General features: G+C 42.3%; 1 protein-coding gene across 1 annotated transcript; it reads left to right on the top strand.

Moving 5' to 3' along the window:
- Nucleotides 1-802: 802 nt before the first annotated feature.
- HAO2 (hydroxyacid oxidase 2) lies at nt 803-16,816 on the top strand. The gene is made up of 7 exons (XM_015814035.1): nt 803-939; nt 3,421-3,572; nt 8,519-8,802; nt 10,834-11,049; nt 11,572-11,730; nt 13,612-13,681; nt 15,009-16,816. The coding sequence occupies exons 1-7, from the start codon at nt 809-811 to the stop codon at nt 15,062-15,064; spliced, it is 1,068 nt and encodes a 355-aa protein (XP_015669521.1). The 5' UTR covers nt 803-808; the 3' UTR covers nt 15,065-16,816.
- Nucleotides 16,817-20,166: the final 3,350 nt, after the last annotated feature.

The raw sequence follows: 20,166 nt of genomic DNA, 5'->3' as shown, positions 1-20,166 counted from the left end.
TTGCAGTTCATGTGACCACACATGGAGAATTTAGGGAAAATGAACACTTTGGCACTTATTTCTGACCCACAAATCAGCTTCAACAATACAATAATGCAAAGTAATATATGTACCTGTCCTTTTCTTATAGGTAATTTGTTACCAAAGGGCATTATAGCAATTTCTGTCATTTTAATTGAAGCTGCCTGCCACAGATAGGAAAACGAATGAATCATTTCTCTCCAGTCCAAACTGTAGAAGCTTCCCACACAAGGTCGTCTATATATATAATTTCTCCAACCTCTGGCTAGCTTTATTTCCACAGAATAGGCAGCTATGCCTACACAAGTTATCAGATTCTGTCAAGAATGAAAAAGTTCTTAACATTTTGCTTTTTTTTTTAAAGAAAAAAAAAGCAAAAAAGATAACAATGGTGAGCCGTATCATCGTGCTCAATAAAATGGGTTTATCTTGGTGGTGATTATGTTGGATCTGGCTGTTTGAATAGAGGATGATAAGAAAACCAGGTCTGTAGACTAGGCAGGGAAGTGGATTTCACGTTTTTAATCCTTTTTGGGTGAAGGTGAGTATAAATATATAATAAAAGAATAACTTGGAATTACAACATATTTTGCTTGGCTTATATTTCTGAGATGACCTAAATGAACTCCAGATACTTTTGTGAGATCTTGTTCATCCCTGGTAGGTTCTTGATTTTACCACTATTTCTTTTTCATCTTTACTTTAGGATTTTCACCTGGAATTCTATACCTGTTGTATTTATTCAGTTTCTCTCTCTTCCTACCAGGTTCTCTCACTTTGCTTTGAAATGACTCTTGTCTGTTTGTCAGATTTTGAAGCTTATGCTAAAAAGCATCTTCCCAAGCCTATCTGGGATTATTTTGCAGCAGGTGCTGATGAATGTTATACGCGTGATGACAATCTCATGGAATATAAAAGGTAGGATATAAAGTAAGTCTTCGAAAGAAGATAGTGATTCGTAACTGAGTCAGATGTATCCACTTTGAGATGTAGCACCAAGCCAACTGAATTGTATTCTCCTGATTCACTATCTGATGCAAACTCAGATAGATATGAATGGTCTGGTATTCACTAGACTAGAAATTTGATTTGGGAAAAGAAGTTGGCTCTGAATAGGCTAACAACTGATGTTTCGTAACACCCTAGTTTTGATGAGTGTTCTGGCCACGTCTCAAAGAAGTGTGTGAAACAGCCTAGCTTGCTACAGAGCAGCAGAAAGTAATCACTCCTGGATGGTTAAACCTGTTTCTGGTTACCTCAGAGTTGTTGAAATAGTTCCTGGTTCCACTTGCACTATAAGAAACATCCAACCTTTCAAAACAGGAGGACTCTCATAGCATTTGCCAGTGGAGGCATAGCATGCATTTAGAAAATTTATAGCATACTTACAAATCTCTGTTTCTTAGCCAGCATGGTTCCTGCATTTGTGTGGGCACTAGGATGAGAAAACTAAGCTTACATAATAAAAGGACTGACTACCTGAAACTTTTATATCCAAGTAGAAAAGATGGCTGTTCTCTCTCTTCTCTGTACTAGGGTCTTCTTCAGTGTTCAGCAAGATTACTGTTCTTTGTCACTGAAAGAGTTAACTGAGTAGCTGAGTAAATGCAAGGGTAATTTTTGTTTTAACAGACTATGGCATCTCTCCTTCAAAGGCTATTCAGTGTAGTGGTTAAAGTGCCAAATTCAGAAGCGGTGAAACCCAATTCCAGTTTTCCCAGAGGCAGGAAGCCAGCTAGGTGACTTTTGGCAAGTCCTTGTCTCTCAAGCATAGGAAGAAGGCACTGGCAAACCACTTCTGTAAATGTTCCCAAGAAAACAGCAGGGACATCTCCATGCAGTCACGAGGAATCAAGACTAGCAATACCAAAAACACTCTCCTTCACAGGGTTGCATATGGATTCATATCTTCTTCATATCCCTTACAAATGGAGCAAAATTGGTGCCACTGCAGGGCTATCAAATCTGCATTGAAAACTTCTGGACATCTAGATGGCAGCAATGACATACATACCACTTTTGCAACACACATTTGGCTGCTCTCAGCCATTGCAGAATTCAAGATACATGACAAAATCTAGGATGTTGCTTGAGGTTATTATGGTAGATTGAATAATGGATAAGTAAATAAATGGATAAGCAGATAGATATGGAGGTTTCATTTTTCTGGACTTTCTTCAGTAATACTGTATTTTCCCAAAAGTAAGACCTGGTTTTATATTATTTTTGCCTCCAAAAGAGGCATTAGGTCTTACTTTTGGGCGGTGCCTCATATTTTCCATGGCACCTGCCTCGGCTCACGGTGGCGGCAGCACCAACAGCCCCATCCAGCAGAAGCCCGCATGGCTGCTGGCCCACTTCGCGCTGCCACTACCACAATGAGGCGAGGCAGGTGGGGGAGGGGGTGGAGCTGCCCCATGCACCCCGCACCCGCTTCCTTCAGCCCCCCCCCAGCCAGGCCATTCCTTGCACCCTTTCACTTTGGCAGCCCCGTTTCCTGCCAAAGTTGGAAGGTGTGACTGAACTTTTTTTAGTCTCACGAACTCCATTTCCCTGCAGCAGGAGAGAAACACGCCAGAGTTGGAAAGCAGGTTAGTGAAGAACTTTTTTGCTTTCGGGAAGAGGGAGGAGCTGGGCGATGGTGCACCAAGCTCTACAGCAGCGCCGGGAGGAAAAGCGACAGGAAACGGGGCTGCCATTTCGAGAATGGAGAAGGGAGATGCGGGGTGATGCAGGGCGGCAAGCAAGTGCTCTTCTCTGCTCTGCATTGCTGTGCAGAGCTGTTCCCCTCCCTGTTCTCCGTTGTCTCCAGTGGCAGTGACGGAGGGCTGGCGGAGGGAGGCGATGGTCACAGTGCAAGCCATGGGAGAGTTGGCGGAGAAGGAGGTGGTGGCTGCCACCAGGCAGGTGATCTGTGGGGCAGAGCTTGAAGAAAGCCCCTCCAGCAGCGCACAGCGGCAGTGGAGCCTTTCGCCATCACTCCCCCCTGGCTCCAAAATGGTGGAGGGGGACCAGGTCTACCCTGCCCATCCTCCATATGGTAGCATGGCAGTCGGGCTCAGGAGGGGAGTGAAAGGGAGCAAGGAATGGCCTGGCTGGGGAGCCCTGAAGGAAACGGGTACAGGGCGCGTGGGGCAGCTCCACCCCTCCCCCACCTGCCTCACTTTGTTGTGGTGGCAGTGGCGCAATGTGCTGCACGGCCTCCTGCCCCATTGTGGTAGCCAGGTGGGATGGAGTGGGCGGGGTCCTAATTAGGGCTTATTTTGGGAGTAGGGCTTATATTAGGCCTACCCCCATAAATCAGGGTAGGTGTTTTTTGGGGGGTGGGGTTTATTTTCAGGGAAACACGGTATTACCTCTTATCAGTCCTGTTGCTTCTGCTTTCTCTTTATCCCACAGAATCTATTTGAGGCCACGTGTGCTGCGGGATATGTCAGCAATAGATCCAAGGACTACGATTCTTGGCTCTGAAGTTGACTTCCCAGTGGGGATTGCTCCCACTGGCTTCCATGGTTTGGCCTGTCCTGATGGGGAGCAGAGCACAGCTCAAGGTATGCAAGAATCTTTTTCCCTAGCAACAGTAAAGGCCAAAAATAATTTATCATATAATAAACTGGGATTTGGTATAAGATTATAGTTGGTTCAAAAGAAAACAAACCATTATAAATCTATCTACAGTATCTATCTATCTATCTATCTATCTATCTATCTATCTATCTATCTATCTATCTATCTATCTATCTATCTATCTATCTATCAGCTTTCAAACTTAATGGTAATTGTAATTGTACATTTATATATAGAGAGAGAGAGCAGAACACACTACCTATTTCTCACAGAGTATCTGCATTGTGAGTCCACTCAATTTCTTCTAGTAGGGAATGACATGCATGCATGCAAAATATATGGCACTCCAGGAGGCAAGGGTGCCTTAAGCAACCAATCTGATCCCCAAATAGATAGCTAAGGAAGGATAAAAAAAATAGCTGGAGGATTGGGCTACTCCTGCTTAAGCTACTTTTGGAGGTGGGTGCTTGCTTTGCTTTCCCCCTCTGCCATGAAGATTGTTATGGCAAGTATCCCAAAGGAGATACAATCTGGCCCCTTCCTACTTTGGCTTTGTATACATTCCTCTAATGCAGGGTGGTACATCAGCACCTGGCAGGTGATACGCATATGGTGGGTGGAAAAAAAGTGAAAAAATAAGTGTAAAAGTGTAGTGGGGGGATCAGCTAAAGTGAGGGCAATGCCGCACAGGCCTGTGGGAGAATCAGTTGGAACTGCGGTGTTGCTGGGGCTCTGCTGAGCACCCAGGATCCATGCAGGGCTCCAGCTGATCAGCACAGGCCTCCAGCTGATTGGTGCTTCCAGGAGCAAAGCACAGCCTTGGGGAGGAGGAGTCAGCTGGAGCTGCACAGAAGAGAAAAGGAGGAGGAGGGGGAGAGAGGAGAGGATATAAAAGGAGGAGGTTTTGGTGGGAAAGGGAGAAAAAAAAGACAACGGGGAAAGAGAAGGGGACGGAGAAAGAGAGATGGAGAAGAGGAGAGGCTTCTTTGAGACAAGCAGAGGGAGAGAAGGGGATAGAACAGTGCAAAGATTAATGTCAGAGAAACAGAGACAAGTTTCCTATTAAAAGTGTGGTAAGTGGGTATACAGATAGTCCTCAACCTACAACCACAATTGAGCCCCAAATTTAGGTTGCTAAGTAAGAAATTTGTTAAATGAGTTTTGTCCCATTTTATGACCTTTCTTGTCACATTTATTAAGTGAATCACTGCAGTTGTTAAATTAGTAACACAGCTGTTAACTGAAGCTGGTTTCCCCATTGACTTTGCTTCTCAGAAGGTTGCAAAAGGGGAGCACGTGATCCTGAAACATTGTGACCGTTATAAATACGAATCAGTTGCCAATCATCCAAATGGAAATCATGTGACCCTGGGAATGCTGCAAGGGTCATAAGTGTGAAAAATGGTCATAAGTTAATATTTCAGTGCCGTTGTAACAGTCAGTAAGCGAACTGTTGTAAGTCAAGGACTACCTGTACTTTATCACTTTTTTCCTTTTTTTTTTTTTTTGTCATCAAGTTTCTGACACTTTGCTAGGCAACTGGTGGTACTCAAATATTGCCAATCCTAAAAGTGGTACAATCTGTGAAAAGGTTGAAAAGCCCTGCTCTAACACAGTCAAATGAGCATGGCCTAATTACTGTAGAATTCTGACTTATTTACATGCACGTGTATATAAAAGTGGTATGTGAGTGTGTGTATACAAGAATTATGTCCAGCCAGCCAGCCAGCCAGCCACTGCTTTCTTCCTCAACAGGATGGCTACAACCTTGCCTGCTCAAAAGTCTAGCCAAGGTATTTCATTTGGCTCCATGCCAGTATTAACTGCACTGCCGCTTACTGTCAGGGAAATGGGGCTGGATTTTTAAGGCACTTAGAGTTAGGAAAATATGGACTAGAAACTTGCAACAATGCAGGATAATGACTGATAGACTTCTATGTAGAAGTCCATTGCTAATACATTTTTTTCCCCAGTCACCTAAATGACAGCTAGGTAACAAGAGGTCTTGAAGTGGGCAATGTCATAACAAGAGATATTACATCTGATGTAGCAGCAAATGGAAAAGTTCTCTGCTGACTTGCAGACATTGCCAAGGGCTGATTGTGAATCAGGCCATCGTCTATTAATCATAGAAAGGTATCAGACTGAAAGAGAACTTGCAGTAAAGAGGATTAAATTAATGAGATACAACCTTGAATACATTTCTGAAGAATATGAAGCTAGAAACAGTTTCAAAGACCTGAACCTTGTGGACAGAATATCTGAAGAATTGTGGAGAGAAATTAAAATGATAGTAAGAAAGAGAAAACCAGAAAGCATATAATAAGACACAGAAAGAAACAAAGGATACACTGCTTTCAAACCAAGTTATAGAAAAAGCTAAGGGGAAAAAAAAAGAACTAGCCAAAGCCACTGATTTGGGGAAAACTAATACAAACTTCCAAGAAGTGATAAAGTGGTATACCTGAAGTCAAAATATAGTTAAGGAGAGAAAAAATAACGCTGTAAGAAACACAAGGGATCTCTATTTAGGAAACTTAGAAGAATCATGGAAAGCTTCCCACCTCATCTCAATGACATGAGAAGCAAACAGAAAGCAAGGAATTAACGGAAAACATGTACAAGAAAGGCAACTTAGGTGAGACCATAATCAAGAAAAGAATCTGATGAGCTTGGGGAGCAAGTCAGATGAACTATAAACATGTGGGCAAGTAGAAAAGCCTCAAGAGTGGATGAAATCTCCACAGAGTTCTTAAAGGGGCTAGGATGGAAGCAATATAGAACAAGTCACCCCCCGCCATCAACAGATTTGGGCTCCACACAGAAATAAGGTCTAAAATTGTTGCAGTTCCTAAAATGGGGAATTTAAAGGAATGCTATAACTATAGAATAATAGCCCTAATATCCAACAATGCAAGGTAGATGCTGTTGAGAATCCTTCAGAAGAGATTATATTGCAGGTGAGCAGGTAGACTTCAGAAGGAACAAGGGAATATAAGGTCATATTGCTAATATTAGGTGGATGATGGAAACAGCACCAGAATATTACGAAGAGCCTTACTGTTTAATAAACTATTTCAAAGATTTTGGAAATCTCTCAGAGCAATGTGTATGCCAGGCATCCAGTTCTTCTGATACAAAATCTCTAGAACAGTGGTGGCGAACCTTTTAGAGACCGAGTGCCCAAACTGCAACCCAAAACCCACTTATGTATTGCTGAGTGCCGGGTGGGTGTGGCCCGCTGGGTGGGCGTGGCTACGGTGGGCATGGCAGACTGGGTGGGCGTGGCCAGGGTGGGCATGGCCAGCTTGATGTTGCTCCTGGGGAGGGATGCCTGTGGAGGCCGGGCAGGGTTGGGGGAAATCCAGGGGGTCTCTGGTGGGTGGGGCAGTGGGCAGGAGGGCATCTTGCTCAGCTGATGGCTTGGGGGGGCAGCTACATCCCCTCCCAAATGCTGCTGTCTCACGAAAGCAGGATGAAAATGCCACAAAGCGACAAGGAAAAAAAGTTAAAACAGAAGAGTGTCTCACGATGGTTTTCTACCGAGGGGGAGAGGTGGGGAGGGGCTGTACTGGGATCGGGGCTCCTCGTGCCTTCCGCTGCCCGCCTGCGCTCTTCTGCCACAGATGCTGCAGCTCTTCTTGCCTGGCAGGGCAGGAGCACGCTCACGCTTGAGGATGCACGTGGGGATGCTGCCTTGCTTGCCGGGGCTGGACTGGGCTGGGCGCAGAGCCTCCTCACCGCTTCTTCCCCTGTGGACATTGGGAGCACTCACCCCACCTACCGCTAGTCCCAGGGCAACTGCCGCCATCTGGTGCTCTCCAGCCTGTTGCCAGCCAGCCAGGCACACCAAGCTTGGGCCTCGGGTGGATGGAGGCCGGAGGGAAGTGAGAACTGTGGCTGCCCAGCTCCTCCATCTGAGGATGCATGTGGGGAGAGGCGCCACCCACTCAGTAAGCCGCAATCCGCCTGCAGAAGGAGGAGGAGGATGGAGGAGGAGGACTGCCCAGGACAGATGCAGTGCTGCCCATGGGGAGAATCTGACCAGCCCCAGCCTGGATGGGGGGAGAGGCCGAGTGAGCCCAAAGGGAGGCAGGCATGGTGCTCGGAGGTAGCCGCTCTCCCTCCCTCCCCCCGCGCTCCCGCAGAAGGGCTGGCTGGCTTTGGCATCACAAAGATTAGAATTGTGCAGGCACTGGCGGGCCCGGCCTTCCTTCCTTCCTTCCTTCCTTCCTTCCTTCCCCCTCCCCTCCTTCCTTCCTCTCTTTCTCCCTCTCCCTTTCTCCAAAGTCCAAACTTATGTGTCCTTCTTCCCCCGCTAGCCTTCTGCAAAGCACAGACATCACATCCTACTTGTCTTCTCCAAACTCACGCCCACCTTCGCTTCCAAAGGCTATCTGCTTGCTCACTCGCTCTCTCGCTGCATTTCCACCAAAACCTGCTTTTATAGGTTCCCCTCTCCCCGCCCAGCTCTCACAGCTGTTCCCGCGAGAGTGCTGCTGGATTCGGTTTCCCTGCCCTCTCCAGTTCCCACTAGTCAGGCGCACGTGGAGAGGGGGAGGGGAGTGTCTCTCTGGCGCGCATATTGACAGAAAGGGCTCTGTGTGCCCAGTCTGGCACGCGTGCCATAGGTTCGCCACCACAGCTCTAGAATAACCAGGAAACTGCAGTAGGAATTGGGCTCTCCAGAGAGGTTGGAGCTGTCCCTCTTAGCACAGCAGCATCTATAGGCAACTTTAGCTCTGCCCCTTTGTGCCTGCACACAGTGTTGATGCACATACAAAAGGGACAGAGCTTCAATTACAGTACCACCAGCATCATTGGGACTTATTGGCTGCATAGGAAGCACTAGATGATTAGGCTGAGACTTAATTATAGAATCAAAGAAGTCAGCTTTGACTCTTCTCCCTTCCCTCCATATTTTCTAAAGCTGCAGAAGCTATGAATACCTGCTACATAACCAGCACATATTCCACTTTCTCTGTGGAAGAAATTGTTGCTGCTGCACCAACTGGTTTAAGATGGTTCCAACTCTACCTCCATCGGAAGAGGACGTTCTCAGAGCAACTCGTACGAAGGGTTAATGCATTGGGATTCCATGCCCTGGTGCTCACAGTTGACGTGCCCTACACTGGCAAGAGGCGGAATGACATTCGCAACAACTACGAGTTCTTGAAATCCATTCAAGTGAAGAACTTTAAAGGAGCTTTTGAGGTTGGTAACCCCTGAAACCCATCAGTTTGAAAAAGCACGTGAGGGAAGGGATGGTGGATCTTAGCATCCAAACATGCTGCACATTTTAGAATCCTGGCTGAGTTTCCAAAATATGCAGTCTGTACTTATGCAGCTTCTACTACCGAGGCATAAACTGTTTCTAAGGCTGAAGTGAGCTTCCTGAAGGGTAACTTCATGTGATGTTTGAACATAGCAAGTTCGCATATATGGAATTCATTTCTGAGGTATTACATTCTGAATTGCTAATAACCTATAATGTTAACAGATGACTAAATTATCTCTCTCTCTGAAAATTATTTAAAAATACCAATATTATTGATCAATTTTGTCTGATGGCTGTGCAGATGGTTGAATGACCATCATTTGAGGAAGCTGTAATAATGGATTTCTATATTTGGCAGGAATGGATAATTTCCTTCCAACCCGGGAAGGAAATTGTCCATTGTACTGTATTGTTCTTATCTAATAAAGATATTTGATATTTCATTAGTAGCACTTAATATTTGACATTTAAGTAGCAGTTGATATCTAACATTTAATACTGATATGAGTACATGAGGTTTTGTGAAGGACATTTCATTTTTCTTTTTCCTGTGGAAATTCTGAAACTCAACATTTCCCAACCATTACTTTTTCTTTTTGGCCCTAGGCCAGAAATGCCACCAAAAGGGCCTTATAGGTCAAAAAAGACAACACCTGTCTGGACTGATTCACACACCACATCTTTACTACCGAGCCATTGTGACAATATAGTTCTTTGTGATCTATACTTCTTGATTATTCACACAGAAAATGACGAACACCATTATACATACAGTAATATGTAATAAAAGACTGAGCCATCCAAAACTAAATCTATAACATTCCTCAAAATAAGCTCAAGGATGGATTGTTGGATTGAATCCCGATCCAGATTTCTAGCATATGCTTTGCATATTTGTACTTGATAGTCAGAAATGTACATCTGCTGGAAGGGGGTTTGTTGTGGACTTTTTCTAGGCTCAAACTCTAGAAATGGTCTGCATGTGAAAAAGTCAGGCAACTCTTAAAGTTTTGAAGGTCCTGGTGAGGACAGCCTTTACCAGCTTTTTAAGGTGGAAATGCCAAACTTTTAGTGATGCACCATGGGGGTAGGGAGGAAAGAAAAATGTGTTTCCAAGTTACACCTACCTCTCCTTGAGAAAAGGGTCATGCAAAGGCAATGCAATCCCAGATAACAAGAAGTTTTCCTGGTTATGGTAAATGAGTTCTTGGGGTAATTGCTCAGTCTCTAACAGACTGTACTAAGCAATGACCAGAAAAAAGAAGAAATCTCCTTAACTATGAAAGGATATTTGGCATTTCTTCATCACTAAATTACATCTTGCCCTTCCTCTTCCTGGATCTCTGTCTCCCCAGGGAAGGAAGCTCACACTGCTACTTTCTCCCATTGAGTTAGCTACTGAAGGGACATGTTCTTGGGCATCCTGAGGCTGATCTGGGGTGCAGATGTCCCTAGCCTGGAGAGTATTTTAACACTCATTGTCAGATCCCTTGCAATCTCTTGCAAACCTACGAGGCTTCCTTACAACAAAATGAGGAATGGCAAAATGTAGCCAAAGGCTACTTATATACCGGGAGTTGAAAAGTGAAGCAACAGAAAATTGTGGAGGGTCTTCATGAAATTTCCCAGCTTTAAAGTCTGATGCTCTGATCTTCTTGTCAGCAAAACAGAAGGCGCCTATTACAGCATGCTGGAGAGTTCTTAGGTGAATTTAAGCATTCCATGGGACATACGCAAGAGACTTGGAAGCACCTCATAAAAAGATAACTATTTTGGAACAGCAGATTTTAACAAATGCATCAATGACAGGAAAAATAAGTTATATACAAACCTAATCATACTACCAGAGATGTGTTAAATTATAATAATGTTGCAGGACTAATAAGCCAGCATTTACTTAAGCAGATATATGTATACTAACAGAGCATACAATGGCAATGACATTTCAATCTTCCTCTCTCCTTTAGGATGAAGACCAGACTGAATATGGTCTACCCCCTGGATCCATAGACCCATCTATCCATTGGAACGACATCACCTGGCTACAAAGCCTGACCCAGCTGCCAATCATCATCAAAGGGATTCTGACAAAGGAAGATGCTGAGCTAGCTGTGAGACATGGTGTTCAAGGGATTATCGTATCCAACCACGGAGGAAGGCAGCTAGATGGAGTCCTTCCTACTGTAAGTCATGAGCCATTGTTTATCCTATTTGCAACCTGGCTATAGCAAACAGTGTTGCATTTTCATCGTAAGGGTCCTTCCTGAGGAAAGTTAAAGTTAGAAAACTACAACCGCATTTAAAATGTGAGCTCCATCCAGTTGCTAGGTTCCCAAAACAGCTTTTGCAAAACTTGTTAATTTATTTTAGGTCTCTCTTTGAAAAGAATTCCTGAGCTTAAGCACAGTCCCTGAAGATCCATTTCCTCCTCCCAATCAAATGGATAGCAAGGCTTGTTGAGATATACAAGAGGTTCTTGGCAAATAATTTTAATAGACAACTAGGTTATACAGAATGCTTATGTCCTTCATATTAGAATAGAATAGAGCTGGAAGGGACCTTGGAGGTCTTCTAGTCCAGCCCCCTGCTCAAGCAGGAGGACCTGGGAACTAACTGAAAAGGGGTCTATTTGTTTTAGTTAAGCACTTACAGTTGCCCCATCCCATGCAATTGTGATGATTTGATTTGATTGATCATGTTTGCAGATTGCTGCTCTGGTTGAAGTTACTACCGCAGTGCAAGGCAAAATTGAAGTTTACTTAGATGGTGGAATACGAACTGGGAATGATGTATTGAAAGCATTGGCACTTGGAGCAAAATGTGTCTTCATCGGCAGGCCCACTGTATGGGGTCTGGCTTATAAGGTGAACTTAACTCCCTGCATACAAGTAGCTATGATAAAAAGTTGAAGATAAATAGCTGTCTCTATGCAAACAACTGAAGTCAGCTTCCCCCTTTTTCTTTAGATTTGCACACACTAGATAATGCTTCCCATTTGATTTCATACTGCATGCCTGTCTAAAGATCAAGCATAATGTACAAACTTGATTTATTCAATAAGCTTCATTACATCTGCTTGTATTCACATACACACATTTTTAGATTTACTTCATGTCTCTGATGCAGCAGGCTCTTAGCATGACAAGTTATAATTCAAGCAGGAATAGTAGAGAAAGATCTCTATTCAGAAAGGGAGTTTTAAATCAAGTTGGTCATTTGCCATAAGAAAGGCTGGTATTCAGGAAGCAAAAGCTTTTACAAACAAGTTTTTGGTCAGGCATAAAAATAAATCTAGCATTTAGTCTTGGTCTCTCATGTGCTTGAGCATATCTCTGTAGTTTTATATATCATTATACCCTTTCTTATAAAGATAAACCTAATTATAGCCACAACAATACACTTTGCTGAATTTTATGATAGCTGGAGGCATGGAAGTTTAGCAAAATGGAAAAGAAGAAAGTGATGGTATGTTGTAAGGTCATTAGAACTGCACTAAAATGAAAGCTGTAATTAAACCGTTCTGGAGAAAATTAAACTCTCCTTGCAAGGCATCTGCAACAGGGTCAAAAAAGTCAAGATAGTGGCTATGATCATACAATCAAAGCCTTGGCCCATTTTACATGTTTTACATAACACACATTAAAAAAGGGAGGACCTTGATTTATAATTAAAATTGACATTTTGACTTTTTTGGGTCTCCCCTTTCCCCCTCCCCCCTCCGTGTTCCCATTTTCTGGTATCCAATAAATAAAATCTTATCTTTTTTTCTGGACCTACCTGATAATCGTATCTCCTAACCCAGAATTGATCCCTGTTTGCCACACTGGTTCCAGTTTCTTTCTGGTTATGAGCTATGTTGCAAATAAAATACTGTAGTAACTTAATAATAATAATTAGTAGGAACACATATCCATGATCCTTAGATTCTTCTGGGAACAAATTTGCAAGATTCTAAAATTTACTCCACTAAGCACAAACAATTATACTGACAGTAGCTCACATTAGTTCCCAGAAAAATCTAAGGGTCATGGTCTCAAAAATTCACAGATGATTTATTGTTAAGACATATATCTGAGAAACAGCAAATAGTTTTGAAAAACTATGTGCAAAATAAGATAGCTTTATTTAAAAAAAAAAAAGTCAATAGAAACAATTTGCACCTTTAAAAAATTCTTCTCAATGCTTTTATATGAGCCCCTATTTACTTTGGTGGAACTAGCATATGAAAAGTCTGCATGGAGGTTAAATACGTAAATGAAACCAGAGACAGTTTTAAGGACTTATTTTAATCCATGAAAAAAAGTTGCAATCCAAAATAGTACCAAGAAACCTGGATGGTAAATGAAATGGTTCATGCAGGTTCATACATAATAACTAGTTCAAACTTCCCTACTATGCCAATTTATTTGGTCTCTCAGCAATGCTGTTAGAGATAGTGAAGATTCCCAAATACTCTTGGGAATGGCTAAGAGACAAGTAATATTTTTTGAGAACTGGAAATGGAATATATACGCCCCCTTTTCCCCAGTCAAGGCACTGGCATCTTGCTCAGATAGGGTCAACAGGTTTTACAGAGCTTTAAACGCTGACAATTCTGATTAGAAACAAAATAAATAAATAAATATACAGCTAACATCATAGAAAATGCTGTTACCGAGAGCCTTTTATTTAAAAACTGCAGGATTTTCTATATTTTCAAGCTAGGTTAGCCACATCATTTACAATGCCATTCATTTTTGAGACAGGGTAAAGAAGGACTTCAAGAAGTTTTGAAGATTTTAAAAGATGAATTTTGTCTATCAATGGCTCTCACAGGTAAATACATTTTTAATTTACTGTTGTATTATAATTTTTCATTTCTTTGATTGGTATATAACAACAACAACAACAACAACAACAACAACAATAATAATAATAATAATAATAATAATAATAATAATAATAATAATAATAATAATAATAATAACAACAACAAGTTGGAAGGAACCTTGGAAGTCATCTAGTCCAACCCCCATCTCTATGTGTTGATTAGATTTGGAAGGCCACCCGACTTAGAACTACTCTGAGCAGCTTACAGTATAAAAACAGAAAAACAAGGTAGAATCTGAAGCAGCTTTTCAGTTGTATCCCACGTATAATACAAACACTGAAAAGGCTACACAAACACTCCGTCCCAAGGCCTGGGGAAACAGCCATGTTTTTAAATTTTCTGTTAGCACTGTTAGTGTGGAAGCTGGCTCTCTTGGGGTGGGGGGTGTCTTGCACCAAAGGATAGGTTCATGACTGAGAAGGCACGTTTCCTGGGTTCCAATAAATAGCATTTTTTGATTGAAGCGACTTGAAGGGCACCAACTCTATTTAATCTTACTGATCAGGCAGAAATCACAGGAAGATTGGCAGGCCTATCAAATAACCGGGCCTAGGCCTTGAAGGGCTTTATAAGTAGTTACCAGCACCTTAAATTGCATCTAGAAATCCACTGGCAACTTGTGCAGCTCAATTCTATATAATGTTGGTATATTCAATTTCAAAACTCATAAGGTGAATTTGAAGAGGAAAGTGTTTTCAGCTGAAAAGAAATTGTATAGGCGGTCCTCGGCTTACGATCACAATTGAGCTCAAAATTTCTAAGCAAGACATTTAAGTGAATTTTGCCCCACTTTACGACCTTTCTTGCCACCGTTGTTAAGTGAATCACAGCAACTGTTAAGTTAGTAACACAGTTATTAAATGAATTTGGCTTCCCCATTGTCTTTGCTTGTCAGAAGCTCACAAAAGGTCTCCAGGACACTATAACTGTCACAAATATTAGTCAGTTGCCAAGCAATCAATTTTGATCATGTGACCATAGGGATGCTGCATTGTTCATTAGTGTGAAAAATGGTAATAAATTACTTTTTTCAGTGCCATTGTAACTTCGAATGCTCACTAAGTGACCTGTGGTAAATCTAGGACCACCTGTATTTGAAAGTCAGGGAAAGGGGGGGGGGTGCAAAATTAGATTTCCATGTTTAAATGTACTTCAATTCATCAGCTCATAATAAGAAACTTAAATCTGTTTTAATTTTTTTCTTGATGAGCCTTAATTGTTTTCTGGGTGTACTAGGTTCCTTTAACTATCTGCATATTTTTTTCCACTTAGGCTGTAAAAACGTCTCAGAAATTGGCCGGCATCTTGTTCAGTATTCCAAATTGTAAAGAACTCTTCTGTGGCACTTACAGGACCAGAAGCAGTTTGCTAGCTAAAGAAAAAAAACCTGGATGATTAAAAACAAGGGGGAAACCTCAGCCACCAACCACATTTCAGAAAGTTTGTCTGATGAGATTTTTGCAATGAATGGGACACAGAAGCTTATAGCTGGCCTATACTGAACTGTGAATAACTGGGAGCCCCATTCTTTTGTATGCCTGTTTTCATGATACCCAGCTAGGTTAACATTCCTTAAAAACTTTCAATTTTACCACATTCTCCTCCCTGTGTGTGAAATGCCATAGTATCCAATGACTTATGTGTTTCACTTTGAATAATATAATAAAAATAAATAATGGCATCAGTTACTTGGAATGGCAACATTAGACCACAGAGTCCAAGTACAGTTCAGTGATGAAATCTCAGTTAAAACATCCCAGGCAGCATCTGTCTGAACATGTTCAATAAAAGGGAAGCAATCAACTTGCTAGATTAAAGATTCTTAGATTTCTTTTTCCTTACTAGAACCTGTCTTTGCAAGTCTGAACTGCTCCCAGAGGATCAATCAATCCATCCATCAATCCATTCCTGATCAATAGATGATCCTGGAAATGCATCAGCCAATCTCTATTCATCTTCCAGTTAAAAAGGAAAATTACCTACCCGTCCATGACTGTAAAACCATTTGGAAGATGCTCTCAGTTTAAATACAGTGACATGAAAAGGGCAACAGGAAGCCAGACCTGGGTGATGGTAAAAGCCCAGCAATGGCTTCATACAATTGCTAGGAAGTAGAACTCATTTTTGACTGGATTTGCCCAAATCCATCTGGAATGATAATGTATTTAGACTTTGTTTATGTGATGGCTATTCAGATATTTGAAGAGCACTCTTATAGGGTATCTCCCTTTCAATAATGTCTTCTCAAAATTAAGCATGCTTAGCAACGTTCATTGTTCTTCACAGGGTTTGCTCTCTGGGCCCACAAGCAGAAACTAAATTGTTGCTCTCAGTGTTAATCTTAATCTAATCACGTGTTATTCTCCTGAATTCTTAAAGGGAACCAAATACCAGATATCAAAAGTGAACAGACTGTACTTGAAGGGGTCTCTAATCCAAAATAAAATAGAACAAGTCCTGTGGTTTAGAAATTGTACTGTACTGTATAGTACTGTGTTTATATAATCTAAAATTGTGCTTGTCTTTTTCAAAGCCTCATTAAGCGGTTCATTCTTATTTATATTTTAAATAGCCACAGCGCCATGTGCCTAAAGGGAATCTAATCAATCACTCATTATTATTCAAATAATAGAAATTAAATCAGTATACTCTGTGCATATTTTTAAAATCCAAGTACTGAGCATAAGCCTTATAACTGTAACTAGGATTTGCTCATCATGACTTTTTAACCTATAAAATGGGTAGGTAAACTGTCGGTAAGTATTGCCAGAATGTCTTGCCAAAATTTAATTGTAAAGCCATCAAATTTCAAACGAGTGATTTTTCATTTTTGAAACCGTTAAAGTATTATATTCTGTTGCAACATTGCAACAAATCCTGCAGCCTAAAACTCCAAAATAAGAAAAATGCATTCTCTAACCACAAAGAGATTGTTTAACCCTGCAGCAAAACGTGTCTCTTATTTTTACTGCTGTGGTTTAAAGGAGGCTGCTCAAAAAAAATATTACTTCACAAAGTCACAAAATACTGAAATTTTGCTTGTAATCTCGAATCCATCGAAGTATATATTACTCTCTGCAATAAAGATCAAAACACGAACTTCGTAATGCCAACCCCTTTGGCTGTCATTTTGGGTGTCAGGAAATCCAGTGTGCCTTGGCATTCCTAGAACTGGCTGTAAGCCAGCCTTTCAGTCTGAGGACCAAAGTTTCTGAGATGTTGCCTCCGAACTGCACCTTCCAGAAGTCAGGTTGTATGATACAAGTCTTCCTTAAACCCCAGGAATGGGTTCATACAAAACAGATTGGCCCTATGCTGCAGCCAGTTTCCTAAGTAGAAATCAGCATAGAAAGACGAGGAATTTGCCCAAAGTCTGGAGGAAGCTGGGGTGAGAGTGAACTGCCAAGCTCTACTGTCAGTGCAGAGGTCTGTTGAAAGTAATAGAAAGGCATTAACTGAAGAGAATGGCACCATTCCAGGTTTGACTGTTGAAGGCCAACAAGTTTGCAGAAAACTGCAACTCCTGACTTCTGGAAAATTTGTTTAGATTCAACGTTCTCCTGGGAATAACATTTATGTGCTTTCAATTCCCCATGGCCTTCACTTGGGGCCTGCCTTTCTATTCCACAGAGAACTGACCTTGTAGCCAACTCATAACTCCTTGGATAAGAAAATGACTTATCACTTATCAGCCCACCCAATAGATGTCAAGGATCTCCCACAATGACAAAGCTTTCTAAGTAGACTCAAGGATTTATGAGGGATATGGGAAAACATGCTGAGCTCTTTGAAAAAGAAGGACAAGTACATGGAGATTTGGTTTTAATTGTCTATTGTTATTAGAGACAGCCACAGAAACACCAAGTCCAGATCTCTGATTTTTCATACTGAACTAATTGAAGCAATTGAGGCAGCAGATGATGAAGGCAGCAGGAAGGACCTGGGTACTTGGTTCAAATTATGTCTAGTTTTATTTTATTAGATGCTTTTATCAAAGTTTTGTTGACAGGTAAACTTTCTCTCCTACTTGAAATGGTTTGGGTTCACTTCGTTTCTTATCTGCTTGGAATTTATATGCTTCCCTTGCTTTGTCTAAGGCCTTTCTCATGACTGGCCAGGTATTTTGTAATTGTGCAATCCACTCCTTCAGGGAAGGGATGGTCAGGTCACTCGATGGGAGTTCAGGCATCGGGTTAAAACTTTGTCCCGTTGCCACCTGGAAAGGAGTGTAGCCCGTGCTAGAATGTACTGTGTTGTTATAGGTGACTTCTGCGAATGGGAGCAGGTCGGTCCAATTGTCCTGCTGGTACTTAACGAAACATCGTAGGTACTGCTCCAGTACTGAGTTTGACCGTTCAGTCCCACATTTGTCTGCGGATGATGACTAGATGACAACCCCTGTGTGGTCCCCAACAGTCCCAGGAATGCTTTCCAAAATTCTGATGTAAACTGTATTGATTCATTGTGGGGCCCCATGAAGTCGATAAATATGCTGGACGAACAGCTTTGCAAGTGTCTTTGCATTGGGGATTTTTTGGCACAGGATAAAATGTACTTGTTTAGAGAACAAATCCGTCACGACCCAAATAACTGTGTTCCCCCCACTTTCCGGTAACTCCACAATAAAATCCATAGATATCTCTCTCCAAGGCACTGATGGGGTCGCTACTGTTTGCAGCAAGCTTGGGGTCTTTCCTTGCCTTCTCTTCGCCGCAGCACAAATTGGACAACTGGCCACGTAACTTTTAATGTCCTTTTTTATTGACGGCCACCAAAACTGATGTTTCACCAGGTGCAAAGTTTTTACAAACCCAAAATGACCAGCTGATTTTGAATCATGGCATAGCCACATGAATGTCAGTCTCTGGCTTTTTGAGATGTACAGCTTTCCTCCCACCCATTGATCATGGTGCATAGGTTCTTGTGGCTTAGGAACCATTCGTCGGTTTCTAGCACCTTTTTGAATTCAATGCCTGCTTGGCTCGCTAGGGGCTTTTGAAGTTTGGCTTGTGCTCGGGTGGTGACTTGTGCTGCTAATTGCTTTAATGGCATAAGTGGGTCTGTTATTTCTGTTCGGTTGCTGTTGTACTGGGGCAGTCTGGACAATGCATCCTCTAAGAAATTCTTTCCCCCCGGCAAGTGCTTTAGAGTGAAATTAAACCAGTGGAAATGCTGCGACCATCTCGCTTGCTTGGCGGTCAATTTCCTGGGTGTTTTTAGTGCTTCCAGATTCCTGTGGTCGGTTCATACTTGGAAAGGAATTTTGTTCCCCTCCAGGAAGTGCCGCCAGGTTAGAAGGGCCCATTGGACCATGTAAATCTTCTCCCAAACTGCCCACCTTTGGTCTGTCTCTGTGAGTTTCTTTGATGTGTATGCGCAAGACTGCAATTTCCTTTTATCATTCTCTTGTAATAGTATTGCCCTCACAGCCACGTAACTAGCATCAGCCTGAATCACGAAAGGTTTTTTTGGAGTCAGGGTGCCTTAGAACTGGTTCTGCAGAAAATAGTCTTTTTAACCTTTCAAATGCGGTTTGACATTCTACTGTCCATTTCAATGGCTGACTTGGCTTCGGTTTTCCCTCCCTTTTTGTCTTTAACAAGTTAGTAATTGGTAGTGTGATCTGTGCAAAGGAGGGAACAAATTGCCAGTAAAATTAGCAAATCCAAGGAAACTTTGCAATTGCTTCCTGGTGCAGGATGGAGCCCATTTGTCATGCCCCCATCAGAGCCTGAATCTGCTGAGGAACATGAGCTGGAACTGGAGCCGATGGAGGTCGAGGGAGGGGTGTCTATGGCTTCAGAGGAATGTGGGGAAGAGCAGGCTGAGGCAGGCCGGGGTCTTTCAAGATTGGGACAGGATGAACATGAGAGACAGAGCTCAGGTGATGAGCAAGAGTCACCCCCTCATGATCCTAGAGCATGGAGAATGGAGAGAAGGAGGGAACAATGCAGGCAGGCTCAACTACTTGGGAGGAGAGCGCCCTGCCCCTCTCCACAAGGCACATCTGGAGACTGAGACTTAAGGAGACGCTGTGGGAAGGGGCATTTTGTGTACCATTGCTGATCTTGGAAACAACTCTCTGATCTCTTGTTCTGTGCTGTGATTTCTGCTTGGAGACTCTGAAACTCTGACCATTGGACTGGCTGAGAAACTTGATTTAGTGTTGAAAGACCTTGGATTGAATTTTGGCTTCTCTTCTGAAACTGCTCAGGCAAGCTCATTAGATTTTGGATATATGTTTCTTTCCTTGTTATCTACGTGGCCTTGAGTAAATTACTCTTCTAATCTAACTGTGTGTGAGTCGAAACTTGAAGGAGGACAGCTTGTTCCATACACACACTTTCCCTGCCTGAAGAATTAAAAACTTGTGAAACTACTTGCAGCCAGAGGCTGCTGAAGGTGTGTGTGTGTCTTACTTTATTCTGCA

This window comes from Protobothrops mucrosquamatus, unplaced genomic scaffold, assembly GCF_001527695.2.
Source record: "Protobothrops mucrosquamatus isolate PMUCROS unplaced genomic scaffold, P.Mucros_1.0 scaffold212, whole genome shotgun sequence".
Lineage (NCBI taxonomy): Eukaryota > Metazoa > Chordata > Lepidosauria > Squamata > Viperidae > Protobothrops > Protobothrops mucrosquamatus.
The sequence above is the reverse complement of the archived record's forward strand: the minus strand, read 5'-3'. Positions and strand labels throughout refer to the sequence as shown.